The 17,061-nt window shown below is 39.6% G+C and overlaps 1 protein-coding gene and 1 pseudogene across 1 annotated transcript; both read right to left on the bottom strand.

Moving 5' to 3' along the window:
- Positions 1-1,093: 1,093 nt before the first annotated feature.
- Positions 1,094-9,422, bottom strand: LOC116363900 (gastrula zinc finger protein XlCGF17.1-like; annotated as a pseudogene).
- Positions 9,423-12,917: 3,495 nt separating this feature from the next.
- On the bottom strand, positions 12,918-14,557 carry LOC116363898 (zinc finger protein 239-like). The gene is made up of 2 exons (XM_031817247.1): positions 14,412-14,557; positions 12,918-13,876 (listed from the first exon to the last, which is right to left on the bottom strand). Exons 1-2 carry the CDS (start codon positions 14,555-14,557, stop codon positions 13,171-13,173), a joined length of 852 nt encoding a protein of 283 aa, XP_031673107.1. The 3' UTR covers positions 12,918-13,170.
- Positions 14,558-17,061: the final 2,504 nt, after the last annotated feature.

The following is a 17,061-nucleotide window of genomic DNA, read 5'->3' as shown; positions in this document are numbered from 1 at the left end:
ATAGAACTACTCAGACATTCCAAATATCACTTGATTATCAGAGGGGTGTATTATGACATCAGATAGAACTACTCAGACATTCCAAATATCACTTGATTATCAGAGGGGTGTATTATGACATCATATAGAACTACTCAGACATTCCAAATCAGGCTTCATGCATATCATGAAGGTGGATATTGATCCAACCATTTCAAAAGTAATGACTGGGCTGACGGAAACAGGTAATGCCTGAACATTTTTGTAAATGGCGACAGACGATATGTTAGTTCGTTTGACATGGTGGGTTGTGTCAGTAAAAACGTTTTAGTGAGAAATGGCGATGGAAACTCCTTTATGTACAAATATTTATATAATAACCATCATGTCTTAGTTAACTTGGAGTCACGTGATGATATGTTGTGTGGTCCTCCCACTAAAACTTGGAATACCATGTAGTTTATTAGGCTACAGATGAAATAAGTTATGAACTTCACAGGGTAGTGAAACTACATGTGATGAGCTTGATGCTCCTTTCCAATACATTTTGAGGGTCTTAATCTGGTGACATGATGACCGATGCTTGGTTGCCATTTGACAAATAAAATAATTGCTCTCATCCATAATAATCTCATCAATCGGGTAACAATGTTTATTCAACCAGTGGGAGCGTTGTAAATGCCCCAAGGGAAGTCAAAAGAGGAACTCTTCATTGAGACAATGATGAAGAGCAATCCTTGGGAGAGTTGTGGTGGATATTATAAAATAAGGATCTGCTGGAGTCCAAGTCAAACCAAGATTCTTTAATTCTGAGCTCAGAGAGAATAACAAACAGAGTTACACAGCGCAGTGTAGACAGTCTGATTTCCTGAAGTATTGAGTGACTAGCACATATCTTTATAGTTTCCTGTTCCTGGGCGGGACTTTATTCATACAAGGACACAGGTGTAAATTGGTTTGCAACACAGGATGATACTCCCAAGAACAGGAGCTTATAATAGGACAGTTTCACAAGGTTAGTCACATACTCAGTTATGTGGACACACAAACAATTAACATTCTCCATTACAGAGTCTGAACATTTTCATTTCATTAAATCATCAGTGGGCCAACAATGTAAATGTCAACAATGGAACTAATGCATCACATCCAAATATCACTTGATTATCTGTAGTGCTGGAGGAATGACACACCCAGATAAACACACACAAAGAGTTTTAAAAAAGGACCGTTTAAAAGAAGGAACCTGATCTTCTTTATATTCAAACTGACAGACTCCATAGTCAATTCATGTTTTCTAATAAAAACAAACAAATATATGTTTGAGTATACCCTGTACCATTTCATTTCATCTGGTAAAGACAGGTAAACACATTGTCAGTCAACAATATAAGACAACGGGAGCACTGTGTATGTTCTCTGATGAATTTTAAGTCAATGTGATGTGAAATATCAACATACACGCTAAGAGAAGTAATTTCTCTCTCCTGTGTATTCTCTAATGACGTTTAAGTGACTTATGAGTAATATGTTTTCCCACAGTCTGAGCTTTTTTTTGTGTGTGTGTATTCTCTCATGTTGTTTCAGATTCCCCGACCGGTCGAAACACGTTCCACATTGCGAGCAGTGGTAAGGCTTCTATCCTGTGTGTATTCTCTCATGCCGTTTCAGCTCCCCCGAACGGACGAAACACTTTCCACATTGGGAGCAGTGGTAAGGCTTCTCTCCTGTGTGTATTCTTTCATGCTGTTTCAGCGTCCCTGAATGGTTGAAACACTTCCCACACTGGGAGCAGTGGTAAGGCTTCTCTCCTGTGTGTATTCTCTCATGTTCTTTCCGCGCCCCCGGCTGGTTGAAACCCTTTCCACACTGGGAGCAGTGGTAAGGCTTCTGCCCAGTGTGTATTCTCTCATGCCGTTTCAGGTGTCCTCTCTGGTTAAAACACTTTCCACACTGGGAGCAGTGGTAAGGCTTCTCTCCTGTGTGTATTTTCTCGTGTTGTTTCAGCAACCCCGACCAGGAGAAACACTTTCCACATTGGGAGCAGTGGTAAGGCTTCTCTCCTGTGTGTATTCTCTCGTGTTGTTTCAGCACCGTCAAAACACTTTCCACATTGGGAGCAGTGGTAAGGCTTCTCTCTTGTGTGTATTCTCTCGTGTCGTTTCAGCGTCCCCGAACGGACGAAACACATTCCACATTGGGAGCAGTGGTAAGGCTTCTCTCCTGTGTGTATTATCTCATGTTTCAGCGTCCCCGAACGGACGAAACACATTCCACATTGGGAGCAGTGGTAAGGCTTCTCTCCTGTGTGTATTATCTCGTGTTGTTTCAGCACCCCTGGCTGGTTGAAACCCTTTCCACACTGGGAGCAGTGGTAAGGCCTCTCCCCTGTGTGTATGCTCTTATGTGTTTTCAGTTGTGCTTTCTGTTTAAAACTCTTTTCACACTGGGAGCACTGGAGTCGTCTTGCTGGTTTGGACGTCCCTGGCTCTGGTTCCTCTGAGTCTGGTCTTTCTCCTGCCAAAGATAGTGTTATTTTTAAATAGAGACCCAAATGAAACCACATGATAAAACAACCTTGCTACGAGGGTAAATCCTAAATCCGATCTCTCAATAACCTGAGGCCAGTTTTAACAATCTTAGTGTGATTTTAAAACAAATGTAGAGCTTCCTGGTAATTACTGCTATGTTTACATTACTTATTCATCCTGTTTTACAAGTCAGAACACAAAACCTAGACAGTTCTAGGACACTGAAGACACAGACGTCGCTGGATTCCAATTGAACAGGTGGTTCTAAATATATAACATTCATAGCTGTATGATACAGAATGTGACCTACACACTTCCTTAAACATAAAATAACTAAAGAAGTCATTTTGTGTGGAAGTCCAAAACTAGTTTTTACGTTGAAGATACAAAGCACATCAGTAACATCTCCCTGTTGTTGAAAGGGTTCGACACATTTCTGTTTAAATGGACCAATTTCTTATTTAGACATTCACAGATTTTCAACATTTTGATTATCGTTGATGTCATATTTTGGGTAAAGTCAAAAATAAGGTGAAATATTTTGGGTAAATGTTCCTAAAACTGATAGTAACTACAATAAACAAAAAATATAAACACAAAATGTAAAGTGTTGGATGTTTCATGAGCTGAAAAAAAAAATGCTGAATTTTTTACATCCCTGTTAGTCAACATTTATTCTTTGCCAGATCATCCATCCACCTGACAGGTGTGGCATATCAAGAAGCTGATGGAACAGCTTGATTATTACACAGGTGCACCTTGTGCTGGGGATAATAAAAGGCTACTCAAAAATGTGCAGTTTGCTCACACAACAATGCCACAGATCTCTGAGGGAGCGGGCAATTGGCATGCTGACTGCAGGAATGTCCACTGGAGCTGTTGTCAGGGAATTTAATGTACAGTACCAGTCAAAAGTTTGGACTCACCTACTCATTCAAGGGTTTTTCTTTATTTTTACTATTTTCTACATAGTAGAATAATAGAGAAGACATCAAAATTATTAAAAACACATGGAATCATGTAGTAACCACAAGTGTTGAATCAAAAATATATATTTTATTCTTCAAAAGTTGCCACCCTTGCTTTCTCTCAACCAGCTTCACCTGGAATCCTTTTCCAACAGTCTTGTAGGAGTTCCCACATATGCTGAGAACTTGTAGGCTGATTTTCCTTTACTCTGCGATCCAAATCAACCCAAACTATCTCGATTTGGTTGAGGTCGGGGGATTGTGTAGGCCAGGTCATCTGATGCAGCACTCCATCACTCTCCTTCTTGGTCAAATAGCTCTTACACGGCCTGGAAGTATGTTGGGTCATTGTCCTGTTGAAAAACAAATGACAGTGGGACTAAGCCCAAACCAGATGGGATGGCATATCGCTGCAGAATACTGTGGTAGTCATGCTGGTTAAGTGTGACTTGAATAAATAAATCACTGACATTGTCAATAGCAAAGCACCCGCACACCATCACATGTCCTCCTCCATGCTTCACGGTGGGAACCACACATGCGGAGATAATCTGTTCATCTACTCCTCGTCTCACAAAGACATGAAGCTCGGAACCAAAAATCTCACATTTGGACTCATCAGACCCAAGGACAGATATCCACCAGTCTAATGTCCATTGCTCATGTTTCTTGGCCCAAGCAAGTCTCTTCTTCTTATTGGTGTCCTTTAGTAGTGGTTTCCTTGCAGAAATTCGACCATGAAGGCCTGATTCACGCAGTCTCCTCTGAACCGATGATGTTGAGATGTGTCTCTTGCTTGAACTTTGTGAAGCATTTATTTGGGCTGCAATTTCTAAGTCTGGTAACTCTAATGAACTTATGCATCAGAAGTAACTCTGGGTCTTCCATTCTTGTGGTGGTCCTTAAAGTAATGATGGTCTGTTGCTTCTCTTTGCTTATTTGAGCTGTTCTTGACATAATATGGACTTCACCTTTTACCCAATAGGGCTATCTTCTGTATACCCCCATACCTTGTCACAACACAACTGATTGGCTCAAAACACATTAAAACCTGTTATGGCACATTAACTCTTGAAACTAGGGGGCACTATTTTAATTAGCTTAGGAACACTCAATATTGTCTGTGAATATAACAGAACTGATATTGCAGGCGAAAGCCTGAGAAAAATCCAATCAGGAAGTGACTCTTATTTTGAAACCTCTGCGTTCCTATGCATCCCTATTTACCATTGAGAGGGATATCAACCAGCTACCTTTTTCTATGGCTTCCCTAATGTGTCTACAATCACTAGACATAGTTTCATGCTTTTATTTAGAAAAATGAGCGTGAACGACAACATTGCGTCAGTGGTCAGGTGGTGGCTCTCAGAGTGATTTGTGCGTAATAGACAAAGGCGGCCATTGTGCCTCTCGCTCCTAGTGAAAAGCCAATTGTCCCGGTTGATATATTATCGAATAGATATTTGAAAAACACCTAGAGGATTGATTATAAAAAACGTTTGCCATGTGTCTGCCGATATTATGGATCTAATTTGGAGGGTTTTTTCGGCGTTGTCGTGACCGCAACTTCCGGTGGATTTCTCAACAAAACGTGAAGAATAAACGGAGGTATTTTGGCTATAAAAAATTATCTTTAGTTTATTATCTCAAAATTAACATTTGCTGTCTAACTGGGAGTCTAGTGGGTGAAAACATCCGAAGCTCATCAAAGGTAAACGATTTAATTTGATTGATTTTCTGATTTTCGTGACCAAGCTCCCTGCTGCTAGCTGGACATAATGCTATGCTATCGATAAACTTACACAAATGCTTGTCTTGTTTTGGCTGTAAAGCATCATTTTAAAATCTGAGATGACAGGGTGATTAACAAAAGGCTAAGCTGTGTTTCACTATATTTCACTTGTGATTTCATGAATATGAATATTTTCTATTAAGATTTTTTGTCCGTTGACACCTGTTATGGCTAGGGATTCCGCTAGCGGAACGTTGACAACATCCGGTGAAATTGCAGAGTGCAAAGTATTTTATTTATTTATTAGAAATATTTAACTTTCATGCATTCACAAGTGCTAAGGTTAACTTCTTGTTAATCTAGCCACCGTGTCAGATTCCAAAAAGGCTTTACGGCAAAAGCAAACCATGCGATTATCTGAGGACAGCACCCCATCAAACAAACACACGACAATCATATTTCAACCCGCCAGGCGCGACACAAACCTCAGAAATAACGATATAATTCGTGCCTTACCTTTGAAGAGCTTCTTCTTTTGGCACACCAATATGTCCCATAAACATCACAAATGGTCCTTTTGTTCGATTAATTCCGTCGTTATATCTCCAAAATGTAAATTTATTTGGCGCATTTGATTTTTTTTAAACACTGGTTCCAACTCGCCCAACATGACTACAAAATATCTAATAAGTTACCTGTAAACGCTGTCCAAACATTTGAAACAACTTTCCGAATCCAACTTTAGGTATTTTAAAACGTAAATAATCGAGAAAATTTAAGATGGGATAAACTGTGTTCAATACCGGATAAAAACAACGTGAAGCGTGTGACCTGGAGCGCGCATCAAAACATTAGAGAGCACTAGGCTGGACCCTCGTTCTGAATAGCCAAACTTCTTCATTTCTCTAAAGAAAAACATCAACCAATTTCTAAAGACTGTTGACATCTAGTGGAAGCAATAGGAACTGCAACCAAGTGCCACAGAAAAGTTCCACAAAAAAACATTTGAAAACAGTCACCTCAACAACAAAAAATTCCTCTTGGATGGTTTGTCCTTGGGGTTTAACCTGCCAAATAAGTTATGTTATACTCATATCCATTATTTTAACAGTTTTAGAAACTTTAGAGTGTTTTCTATCCAAACCTACCAATTTGATTCATATCCTAGCTTCTGGGCAGGTAGCAGGTAGTTTACTTTGGGAACGCTTTTCCTCCGGACGTGAAAATACTGCCCCCTATCCCAAAAAAATTTATAAGGCAAGAAATTCCACAACTTAACTTCTAAAAAGGCACACATGTTAATTGAAATGACTTCCCGGTGACTACCTGGAAGCGCTACTCTATCTATTCCACTCTCATCCTTTCGGTTTTAATAATATTTAATAACAATAATAATAATGTTATAATAGGTAATAACTAACTTTAATAACTAGGGTTAATACCTGCCTGGCGCACCAACAAAATCTTCATATTTACCCCACTCTAACAATACCACTACAGAATTAGCATAAGAGGCCATGTAACTTAAGGTAATCAGAAATATTTAGGACTAACTTATTACTTGCCACCCATTCTGAAACTAACTGCAGCTCTATGTTAAGTGTTGCAGTCATTTCAGTCGCTGTAGTAGCTGACGTGTACAGTGTTGAGTCATCCGCATACATAGACTCACTGGCTTTACTCAAATGTCATTGGCATGTTGTTGGTAAAGATTGAAAAAAGTAGGTGCCAAACAGCTGCCCTGGGGAATTCCTGATTTAACCATGATTTTGTTGTACAGGCTTCCATTAAAGAACACTCTTTGTGTTCCGTTAGACAGGTAGCTCTGGGACGGCAGGTAGCCTAGTGGTTAGAGTGGTAGGCCAGTAACCGAAAGATTGCTGGATCGAATCCCTGAGTTGACATGGTAAAACTGTGTCGTTCTGCCCCTGAACAAGGCAGTCCTAGGCCGTCATTGAAAAAAAGAATTTGTTCTTAACTGACTTGCCTAGTTAAATAAAGGTTATACTTTATCCACAATATAGCAGGGGGTGTAAAGCCATACGTCTTTTTCAGCAGCAGACTATGATCGATAATGCCAAAAGATGCACTGAAGTCAAACAAAACAGCCCCAACAATATTTTTATCATCAATTTTTCTCAGCCAATCAGTCATTTGCAAGTGCTGTGCTTGTTGAATGAACTTCCCTATAAGCTAAAAGTCTATATTTGTTTACTGTAAAATAGCATTGTATCTGGTCAAAATTGTAAGGGTTGGTAACAGGCTGATTGGTCAGCTATTTAAGCCAGTAAAGGGAGCTTTACTATTCTTGGGTAGTGGAATGACTTTAGCTTCCCTCCAGGCCTGAGGGCACACACTTTCTAGAAGGCTTAAATTAAAGACAAGGCAAATAGGAATGGCAACATTGGCTGCTATTATCCTCAATTTTCCATCCACGTTGTCAGACACCAGTGACTTGTCATTGTAGATTTTATTTGCGCAAAATTTCATTGAAGATGCTCCAAAGATTTTTACTATCATTCTTCATGTCATTTATCTTTGTTTCATTGTGTAGTTTCTTCTTTTTATTCAGTTTAGTCACATGATTTCTCAATTTGCAATAGGTTTGCCAATCAGTTATACAGCCAGACCTATATGCCATCTCTTTTGCCTCCCTCTTCATCATACCATTTTTTAAATTCCTCATCAATTCACGTGGATTTAACAGTTTTTACAGTCATTTTCTTAATGGGTGCATGCTTATTAGTAGCTGGGATAAGCAGTTTCAAATGTGTCAAGGGCAGTGTCTGGTTGCTCCTCAATACACACCACAGACCAACAAATATTATTTACATCAATAACATATTAACACATAACTAATATTAACACATAATATTAGTCCCAGCCTTTGGAACGGTGGTTTTCCTAGACATGGCTCCTATATTGTGATCACTACATCTGATGGATCTGGATACTGCTTTAATGTCTGCAGCATTAGTAAAGATATGATCAAACCATGTTGATGATTTCATTCCTCTACTGTTTGTCACTACCCAGGTAGGTTGATTGATAACCTGAACAAGGTTGCCAGCACTGGTTACAGTTTGAAGCTTTTGCTTGAGTGGGCAGCCTGATCACAGCTTTTCTTCAGTACTAGTTAATTAATGACCAAAGACTTGAGTTTAGTTTGCCTGTTCTACAGTCTTGTAAAGATAGGGGGGTTGACTGGGACAGGCAATGTAACATCCATAATGTTTTAAGGAAAAGTTTTTGTAAAACAAGCACCTTACATTGGATCATCTTGAAACTTTCTCTCCAAAGCTAACTTTCATCAAGGTTTTATATGGTCAATTGGTTTCTCTCTTTTCATTGGCAGAATCCTTTTCAGTGTTATGATATTCATGACATCCATATACACGAGTCTATCTTCCTGTCAACTAACAGAACTCTGCTGGTTGTCCTGATAACAGACACCAGTCTATCTTCCTGGTAACAGATACCAGTGGGCAGATCTATTGTATTTGTTCCAACTAAACTACAGCACTTACTTTGATGTGTCAAATCTGATCCTTTCTTCTCTTCTCCTCCTCTCACAGTTCCACTCAGCCCCGTTGTTTTCCTGCAGTCCACCAGCAGCACAGACAACCTCTTCATACCCAGCAGTAAGGTGCTACCAGGAGAGGCACGACACAGGGACTCCGGGAGGAAGGGCTAGTGTTGTCCTGGTAACCATAAAGAGGGGACACAGACGCACATCATTATGGATGCTGATGTCACTGTTGTCATAAAGTGCTTTACAGAAACCCAGCCCCCAAGCAAGAGAAAGCTGTTTGCTAGTCCAGACCAAGCTGTACCATCTGGTGTTCTGATCTGGAGAGACTCTTCTCTGCCTCGTCAGCATCAGGATGTTGTTGAAGCTCCCCAGAGGATCCACCATAGTCATGTCTCTCTCCTGTGTTAATGAGAACATCAAAATGAGTAGTAAACTTATAACCGTCTAATAAAATCATAGGGTCTTACAAGAGGCATGAATATGTCCCTTTGATATTTTAAGTAGAGATTATGCTTCAATATTGAATTTTAAAAGCCTGTTATACTAGATGAGGGGAACTTTAATGTAGACCACATGGAGAATTCAATACATTGAATTGAAAAGTCCCTCAAATATATGAACCAATGGCAGATTGACCTTTTAACAATTTATATAGAACTGAACAACATATTCAAGTGTAGAACTTCAGTAGAATGCCACTTTAAAACCCCACATTAGTTCAACAACGGCATAGTTTGTGTCCCTGTTGAAGACAGTACTCACTGGTGTTAATCTGATATTCTGTCTCTTCCTCTTTCACTCCCAAAACGTCTTCCTCCTTCACCTTTATTGAGATAGCATCCTCTTCCTCTCTAAACGGTTCTTTCTCTTCTTTCACTATAACAGCCTCCTCTTCCTCCTTTTTCATTCTGAATGATTCTTTCTCCAAACAGCAGACCCCCTCTTCATTAGCAAGGGAGGAGTAGTTTAGTGAGCTCATGGTCAGGGATGTTATCTAGCTAGCTAGCATTAGCGTCTAGCCTAGTGCTGGGCTCAGTATCAATCTTTAACACGTTTGCAAATTGAACCAGTTGATACGTCAACCGAAAAACATTTAAAACACTATATAACTATAACACTATATAACTATAACACTAATAACACTAATAATAATAACACTAATAACTAATAACTAATATTAGTTTTATTAGTTTTTTTAATATTTCAGTTTTATGTTGGCTAGCAAGCTACCGACGTGGTTGAAAGAGTTGGCGCCTTGTTGTTCCTGAAGAAGCGTCCGTCCAGTCCTTTATACGTCACACAAGAAGAGTCAACTGAAAGATGCTCATCGCCATCTGCTGACTGGAGTGGGTAACGCAGTTTGGAAACAATAGTTACTACACTTTTTGTATTGGAAAGAACATCATAATTATTTAACAATAAGTTGATATATTTTCTCTTCCAAATAATACGTTCCTGTACACAGACGTAGAAGCTCAATATGAAAATGCAGATGATTAATAAATAATTATATGAATAGGTAGTGTGTTGATATACATTTTTTTACAATTTTTCACATTCTTTTTTATCTACATGTGACCACACTATTCCCTTAAAGCCACGCTCTATAAGATACAAATCATCCTGTAAACAACAGAACAAATGCATCACATGCAAATAGCACTTGGTTATCTGTAGTGCTATACACTGGGTAGACAAAACATTAAGAACAGCTGCTACTTCCATGACTTAGAAAGACTAGGTGAATCCAGGCTAAAGCTATGATCCCTTACTGATGTCACTAGTTAAATCCACTTCAATCTGTGTAGATGAAGGGAGGAGGCCGGTTAAATAAGGATTTTTAAGCCTTGAGACATGAGACATGGATTGTGCATGTGTGCCATTTAGAGAGTTAATGGGGAAGACAAAATATTTAAGTTACTTTGCACGGGGTATGGTAGTAGGTGCCAGGCGCACCGGTTTGTGTCAAGAACTGCAACGCTGCTGGGTTTTTCAGCTCAACAGTTTCCCATGTGTACCAAGAGTGGTCCACCACCCAAACAGTGGTGGTTAGTGCCGTTTAAGATGAGGCAGGACGATTTGTTTTTTCATGAGCATGGCCTTAATTCTATTACAGCATATTGGACGACTGTCATTCATATTTCACTCACCCTGTTCAATGTAACAGCAATAGGTTTAGGCTACTACATGATACTCTAATTGTCCCTATACCCATCATGAGGTAGCAATCTAGTTTCTATTTACATTTCTTTGATTTGTCAACTAAAGTTAATTTAACATGAAATCAACACAAAATGTCACCAGTCATTGGATTTAGGTTGCAAGTTGGGTGAAACACAAAATGTTACCTGTCATTGGATTTAGGTTGCAAGTTGGGTGAAACACAAAATGTTACCAGTCATTGGATTTCGGTTGCTGGTTGGGTGAAACACAAAATTTTACCTGTGGAAACAATGTTTATTCAATCAGTGGGAGGCCTGTAAATTCAGGAAAGTGGAACGAGGAACTCTTCTTTGAGACAATGATAAACAGCAATCCTTGGGAGAGTTGTGGTGGATATTATAAAATAAGGATCTGCTGGAGTCCAAGTCAAACCAAGATTCTTTATTTCTGAGCTCAGAGAGAATAACAGAGTTACACAGCGCAGTGTAGACAGTCTGATTTCCTGAAGTATTGAGTGACTAGCAAATATCTTTATAGTTTCCTGTTCCTGGGAGGGACTTTATTCATACAAGGACACAGGTGCAAATTGGTTTGCAACACAGGATGATACTCCCAAGAACAGGAGCTTATAATAGGACAGTTTCACAAGGTTAGTCACATACTCAGTTATGTGGACACACAAACAATTAACATTTTCCATTACAGAGTCTGAACATTTTCATTTCATTAAATCATCAGTGGGCCAACAATGCAAATGTCAACAATGGAACTAATGCATCGCATCCAAATATCACTTGATTATCTGTAGTGCTGGAGGAATGACACACCCAGATAAACACACAGAGAGTTTAAAAAAGGACCATTTAAACACATGGAATCTGATCTATCCTACATTTGAACACAAGGAAACTGATGTACATTATATTCAAACTGAAATACTCCATATTGTCATGATGTGGCCTTTTCTGGGTATAGATTGTGGCTTCCCCCTCTCCTACACCCAGGTTCTGTTATCTCAGGTCGTAAATACCTGGCGTAGACTCTCTCCCCCTTTTCATACAGAGAGAGACCACAGAGTGAACAAAGGAATTCACGTGGCCGAACTCCTAAATCCCCAAAATGGCAGAATTAAACTATTTGTCCACCTTTGAGAGTGTGGGAAGGGTCTGTGGACACTTAAGTGACAGTTATGTTGAGTGTGTTTCATTTGGTGACCTCGGAGAGGACAGGAAGCACACATAACTATGTCTCAATGTGTACATTTCTCAATTATGGGGTTTGCATCTAATTCTTGTATAAAATGAATGAGTAAAGATGCAACTATATATGAAATGATGTAATGTGATGTTAAACCTTTAATGTGAGAGAATTGTATTCCTTTAAAAGTGTAACTAAGTCATTGGTCCGTCCCCGAGGGCACAGACATGATCTGGCGTCATGGAACCGCCTATCCTATTGTTTCGAATAAAAGCGTGAGCTGTGATTGCGAATAGTTTAGACAACGCATACCTTGGTGTAAGCTGAGGTGGCACATTTGAGGACCAAGACTAGAAAACCATCCCACGTGGAGCATTGGCTACACGGCTGGAAATGGTTCAACTCTGAGACTATCAATCCCAACAGAGTAAGAGCATTGGTGGGTCTGTGGGGGCAGCTAGAAATGATGTAAACCTGGGATGACGACAACCGCCGAAACATCTATTCTATGAGAACATTTCTGAATGGTAATCTGAGGTATCCATTCTAACCAAGAAAGACTTTGAACTTCAGGGAAACAGAAGGAGAGAGACTCAGATTAACTCTCCAGCAGACGGACCGGATTCCAACAGATCACAACGGCGTAAATATATATTGACTGCAATTAATCCTGAATGAGTGAGCATTCGTGTGCAAAGGATTAGCATTTCAAATAATATATACAGTTGAAGTTGGAAGTTTACATACACTTAGTGGGGCAAAAAAGTATTTAGTCAGCCACCAATTGTGCAAGTTCTCCCACTTTAAAAGATGAGAGAGGCCTGTAATTTTCATCATAGGTACACTACAACTATGACAGACAAAATGAGAAGACAAAAATCCAGAAATAGTTATATATAAACAAGTAAACATTCTCTCCTGTGTGGATTCTCACATGTTTTTTTTACGCTACTGATGAGTAAAATGCCTTCCCCCCAGTCTGAACATTTGTAAAGCTTCTCCCCCGTGTGCGGTCTCATGTCTTCTTTCAGGTGTCCTAATTGGGTAAAAAAGCATTGCACGCTGGGATCAGTGGTAAGATTTCTTCCTTGTGTGAATTCGCTCATGCACTTTCAGGTTTCCTGACTGGCTAAAACTCTTTCCACACTGAGTGCAAAGGAAAGGCTTCTCCCCTGTGTGTATTCGCAAATGATCTTTGAGGATACCTAACTGCATAAAACTCTTTCCACACTGGGAGCAATGGTGAGGCTTGACTCCTGTGTGTATCCTCTCATGTCTTTTCATGTTAAGTAAATGGTTAAAACTCTTTCCACAATGGGAGCAGTAGTAAGGCTTCTCCCCTGTGTGTATTCGCAAATGATCTTCGAGGATACCTAACTGCATAAAACTCTTTCCACACTGGGAGCAATGGTGAGGCTTCACTCCTGTGTGTATCCTCTCATGTCTTTTCATGTTAAGTAAATGGTTAAAACTCTTTCCGCAATGGGAGCAGTGGTATGGCATCTCCCCTGTGTGAATTCGCTCATGTTTTTTCATGTTTCCTAACTGGCTAAAACTATTTCCACACTGGCCGCAATGGTATGGCTTCTCTCCTGAGTGTATTCGCTCATGAGCTTTCAGGCTTCCTAACAGGCTAAAACTCTTTCCACACTGGCCGCAATGGTATGGCTTCTCTCCTGTGTGTGTCCTCTCAGGTCTTTTCAGGCTTCCTAACTTGATCTGGGAGCAGAGGTTGATACAACCAGATACAATCACTGCCAAAGGTGCTTCAACAAAGCACTGAGTAAAGGTTCTGAATACTTATTTAAATGTGATATTTCAGTTTTAATTTTTAAATGCATTTGCATACATTTCTAATCCTGTTTTTGCTTCGTCATTATAGGGTGTTGTTGTGCAGATTCATGAGGAAAACCTCCCAATTGAATCCATTTTAGAATATTCCAGTAAATTCAGGAAGTAAACTGAAAATTCCCAATTCTCTTCTATGGTTTTCAATGAGGAAAATGTGGAATTTGATTTACTTTCTGAATTGACTGGAAATGAAACGGATTTGACTCCAACCCTGGTTTTACTACAAATCTGTCAACGTCATAATTTAGTCAATCGATGTTATAATGCATAACGCTTGTTCTCATTCAGAGTAAATTATTCTAATTGAATAAAAAAGAATTAAACAAATCAAATGTATTATGCACCTGAATAACTTCAACAACCTGGTTGATTCTCTGGTTGATTCTCTGCTCAACAACACTGATCTTGTCAAACTTTGCTGTGTGTCCAGGCTGTCACTTCTGTCATCAGCTACTAACACCAGTTCTGCACCTTGTCCTTGTCCCTGGATGACGTCTTCCTGCTCCCTCTTCCAGAACACTGATGGCTCAACATGGTTTTCTGAGAGACTGGATGAAGGCTTCCTGGCCCCTCTTCCATAGTGGGAACACTGCTGACTCAACATGGGCTTCCTGGTTATGAAAGAAAGTGTGGTGGTCAATGGTAGCCACTCCCATTGTTTGAAGCAGTTGTAGTCTTTGTTGGCATGTATCCAGACCCCAGAATGGTAGTAGAAAGGAGCCTGTTCCCCGCATGCTTCCTCACAATCATTGGCTGGATCGACCACTCCCCCACCTGACCACAGGACCAGAATTGCTGTCTGATCTTCATTCCTACAGTCTTCATCACCGCCCCTGGTTTCTCTTCACTGTCTGATCTTCATTCCAACAGCCTTCATCTCCATCCCTGGAGTCTCTTCACTGTCTGATTTTCATTCCTACAGCCTTCATCACCGTCCCTGGAGTCTCTTCACCGAGTAAGTAAAGATAGTATAAGAAACCTCTCCCATTCTACTTGTCTATTATCTTTGTTTAGAAATAGTCATTTGTGTGACCGACTGATTTTCCCTACAATTTCTTTTAAGGATTTAGAAAAATAGAAATGGTAGAACGAGGAATGTCAAGAGTCTGGAATATAAATATATACAGTTGGTTTAAAATGTATATGATGGTGTGTCTAGACATTATGGACCGTATATGAATTTAAAAGGTGTGTACAGTAGTAGTTATATAGGATGAGCCTTGACTAGAATATAGGGTGGAGTACTGGGTGGTAGATGGCTAGTAACAGTGACTAAGTTCGGGGCAGGGTACTGGGCGGAGGCCGGCTAGTGGTGACTATTTAACAGTCTGATGACCTGGAGATAGACCACACATTAACCACACAATAAGTATTGTGGTGGCAGCATCATGTTATGGGTATGCTTGTCACTGACAGGGTCTGGGGAGTTTGTCAGGATCAAAAGAAATATGAAAGGAGCAAAGTGTAGACTTTGTATAGGCACTGTACAGCCTTAACTGTGGAGTGACCCCATAAAATGGGATATCAGCCAACTCAGTAACAACTACAGAACACAACAATGTATAGTTTACACAAATATTAGTCTCTTAGCTCTTTCTTATTGCAGGACATTGACTGTGGTACATCACCTCCCCAGTCAACCTATTGTGTGTATTGGAAATTCATATAGGACTGTACAGCTAGCTAACTGGCTACTGATCAACCTATTGTGTGTATTGAACATTCATATTGAACAGCCTTACCTATAGAGTAGCACCACCACCCATCAGCCCATTCTCTTCTTGATGTCAAGCTGCAGTGTATTGTTGCTATAGGAGTTTATGATTAATAATTCTATTTACTTCAAGACACACTAAGATGTCACCATACTATTCATTTAAAGCCCCTCTGTCAGATATAAATCATCAGAGTGGGAAACCAACTGACATGGAAACAATGGAGCAAATGTATCACTATCAGAGGGGTGTATTATGACATCAGATAGAACTAGTCAGACATTCCAAATATCACTTGATTATCAGAGGGGTGTATTATGACATCATATAGAACTACTCAGACATTCCAAATCAGGCTTCATCCACATCATGAAGGTGGATATTGATCCAACCATTTTAAAAGTAATGACTGGGCTGACGGAAACAGGTTATGCCTGAACATTTTTATAAATGGCGACAGACGATTTGTTAGTTCGTTTGACATGGTGGGGACTTTTTGTGTCAGTAAAAATGTATAAGCGAGAAATCGAGGTGGAAACTCCTTTATGAGCAAATATTTATATAATAACCATCACATCTTAGTTAACTTGGAGTCACGTGATGATATGTTGTGTGGTCCTCCCACTACGACTTGGGAACCCATGTAGTTTATTTGGCGACAGATGAAATAAGTTATGAACTTCACAGGGTAGTGAAACTACATGTGATGAGCTTGATGCTCCTTTCCAATACATTTTGATGGTCTTATTCTGGTGACATGATGATTGATGCTTGGCTGCCATTTGACAAATAAAATAATATCGCTCTCATCCATAATAATCTCATCATGTAGGTAGCCTACCAACACTGTATCTATGAGCTGCTGGCTACAGTTGCTCGGGACAAGATAATTTTTGCTATATAATGCAACAGTGTTGTTAAACCATCAGTAGAGTTGAAAATGCGATGGAAACCATTGGGAATTTAACAGCAAAAGTTATTTATTTGTCACGCAAAGCCTTTAATCTGCAATAAGTCTGTTTGATAGAAACATTTCTGGTGGGAAAATGTATATATTGTTTTATGCAGATTTTTGAATATTCACATGAAAATCTGTCTCAAATTACATGGAAACTTAGCTACTAAGGTGGATATCGAGTTGTGGTGGATATTATAAAATAAGGATCTGCTGGAGTCCAAGTCAAACCAAGATTCTTTATTTCTGAGCTCAGAGAGAATAACAGAGTTACACAGCACAGTGTAGACAGTCTGAATTCCTGAAGCATTGAGTGATTAGCACATATCTTTATAGTTTCCTGTTCCTGGGAGGGACTTTATTCATACAAGGACACAGGTGTAAATTGGTTTGCAACACAGGATGATACTCCCAAGAACAGGAGCTTATAATAGGACA

This window comes from Oncorhynchus kisutch, unplaced genomic scaffold (genome assembly GCF_002021735.2).
Source record: "Oncorhynchus kisutch isolate 150728-3 unplaced genomic scaffold, Okis_V2 scaffold964, whole genome shotgun sequence".
In the NCBI taxonomy this organism is placed as follows: domain Eukaryota; kingdom Metazoa; phylum Chordata; class Actinopteri; order Salmoniformes; family Salmonidae; genus Oncorhynchus; species Oncorhynchus kisutch.
Note: the sequence above shows the minus strand (reverse complement) of the source record. Positions and strands in the feature narration are given on the sequence as shown.

Coding starts and splice junctions, on each gene's coding strand:
- LOC116363898 (XM_031817247.1), bottom strand. CDS start 14,557: ATGTTGAGTCAGCAGTGTTCCCACTATGGAAGAGGGGCCAGGAAGCCT. Junction 13,877..14,411: donor GGACAAGGTGCAGAACTGGT/GTTAGTAGCTGA, acceptor TACTCAGTGCTT/TGTTGAAGCACCTTTGGCAG.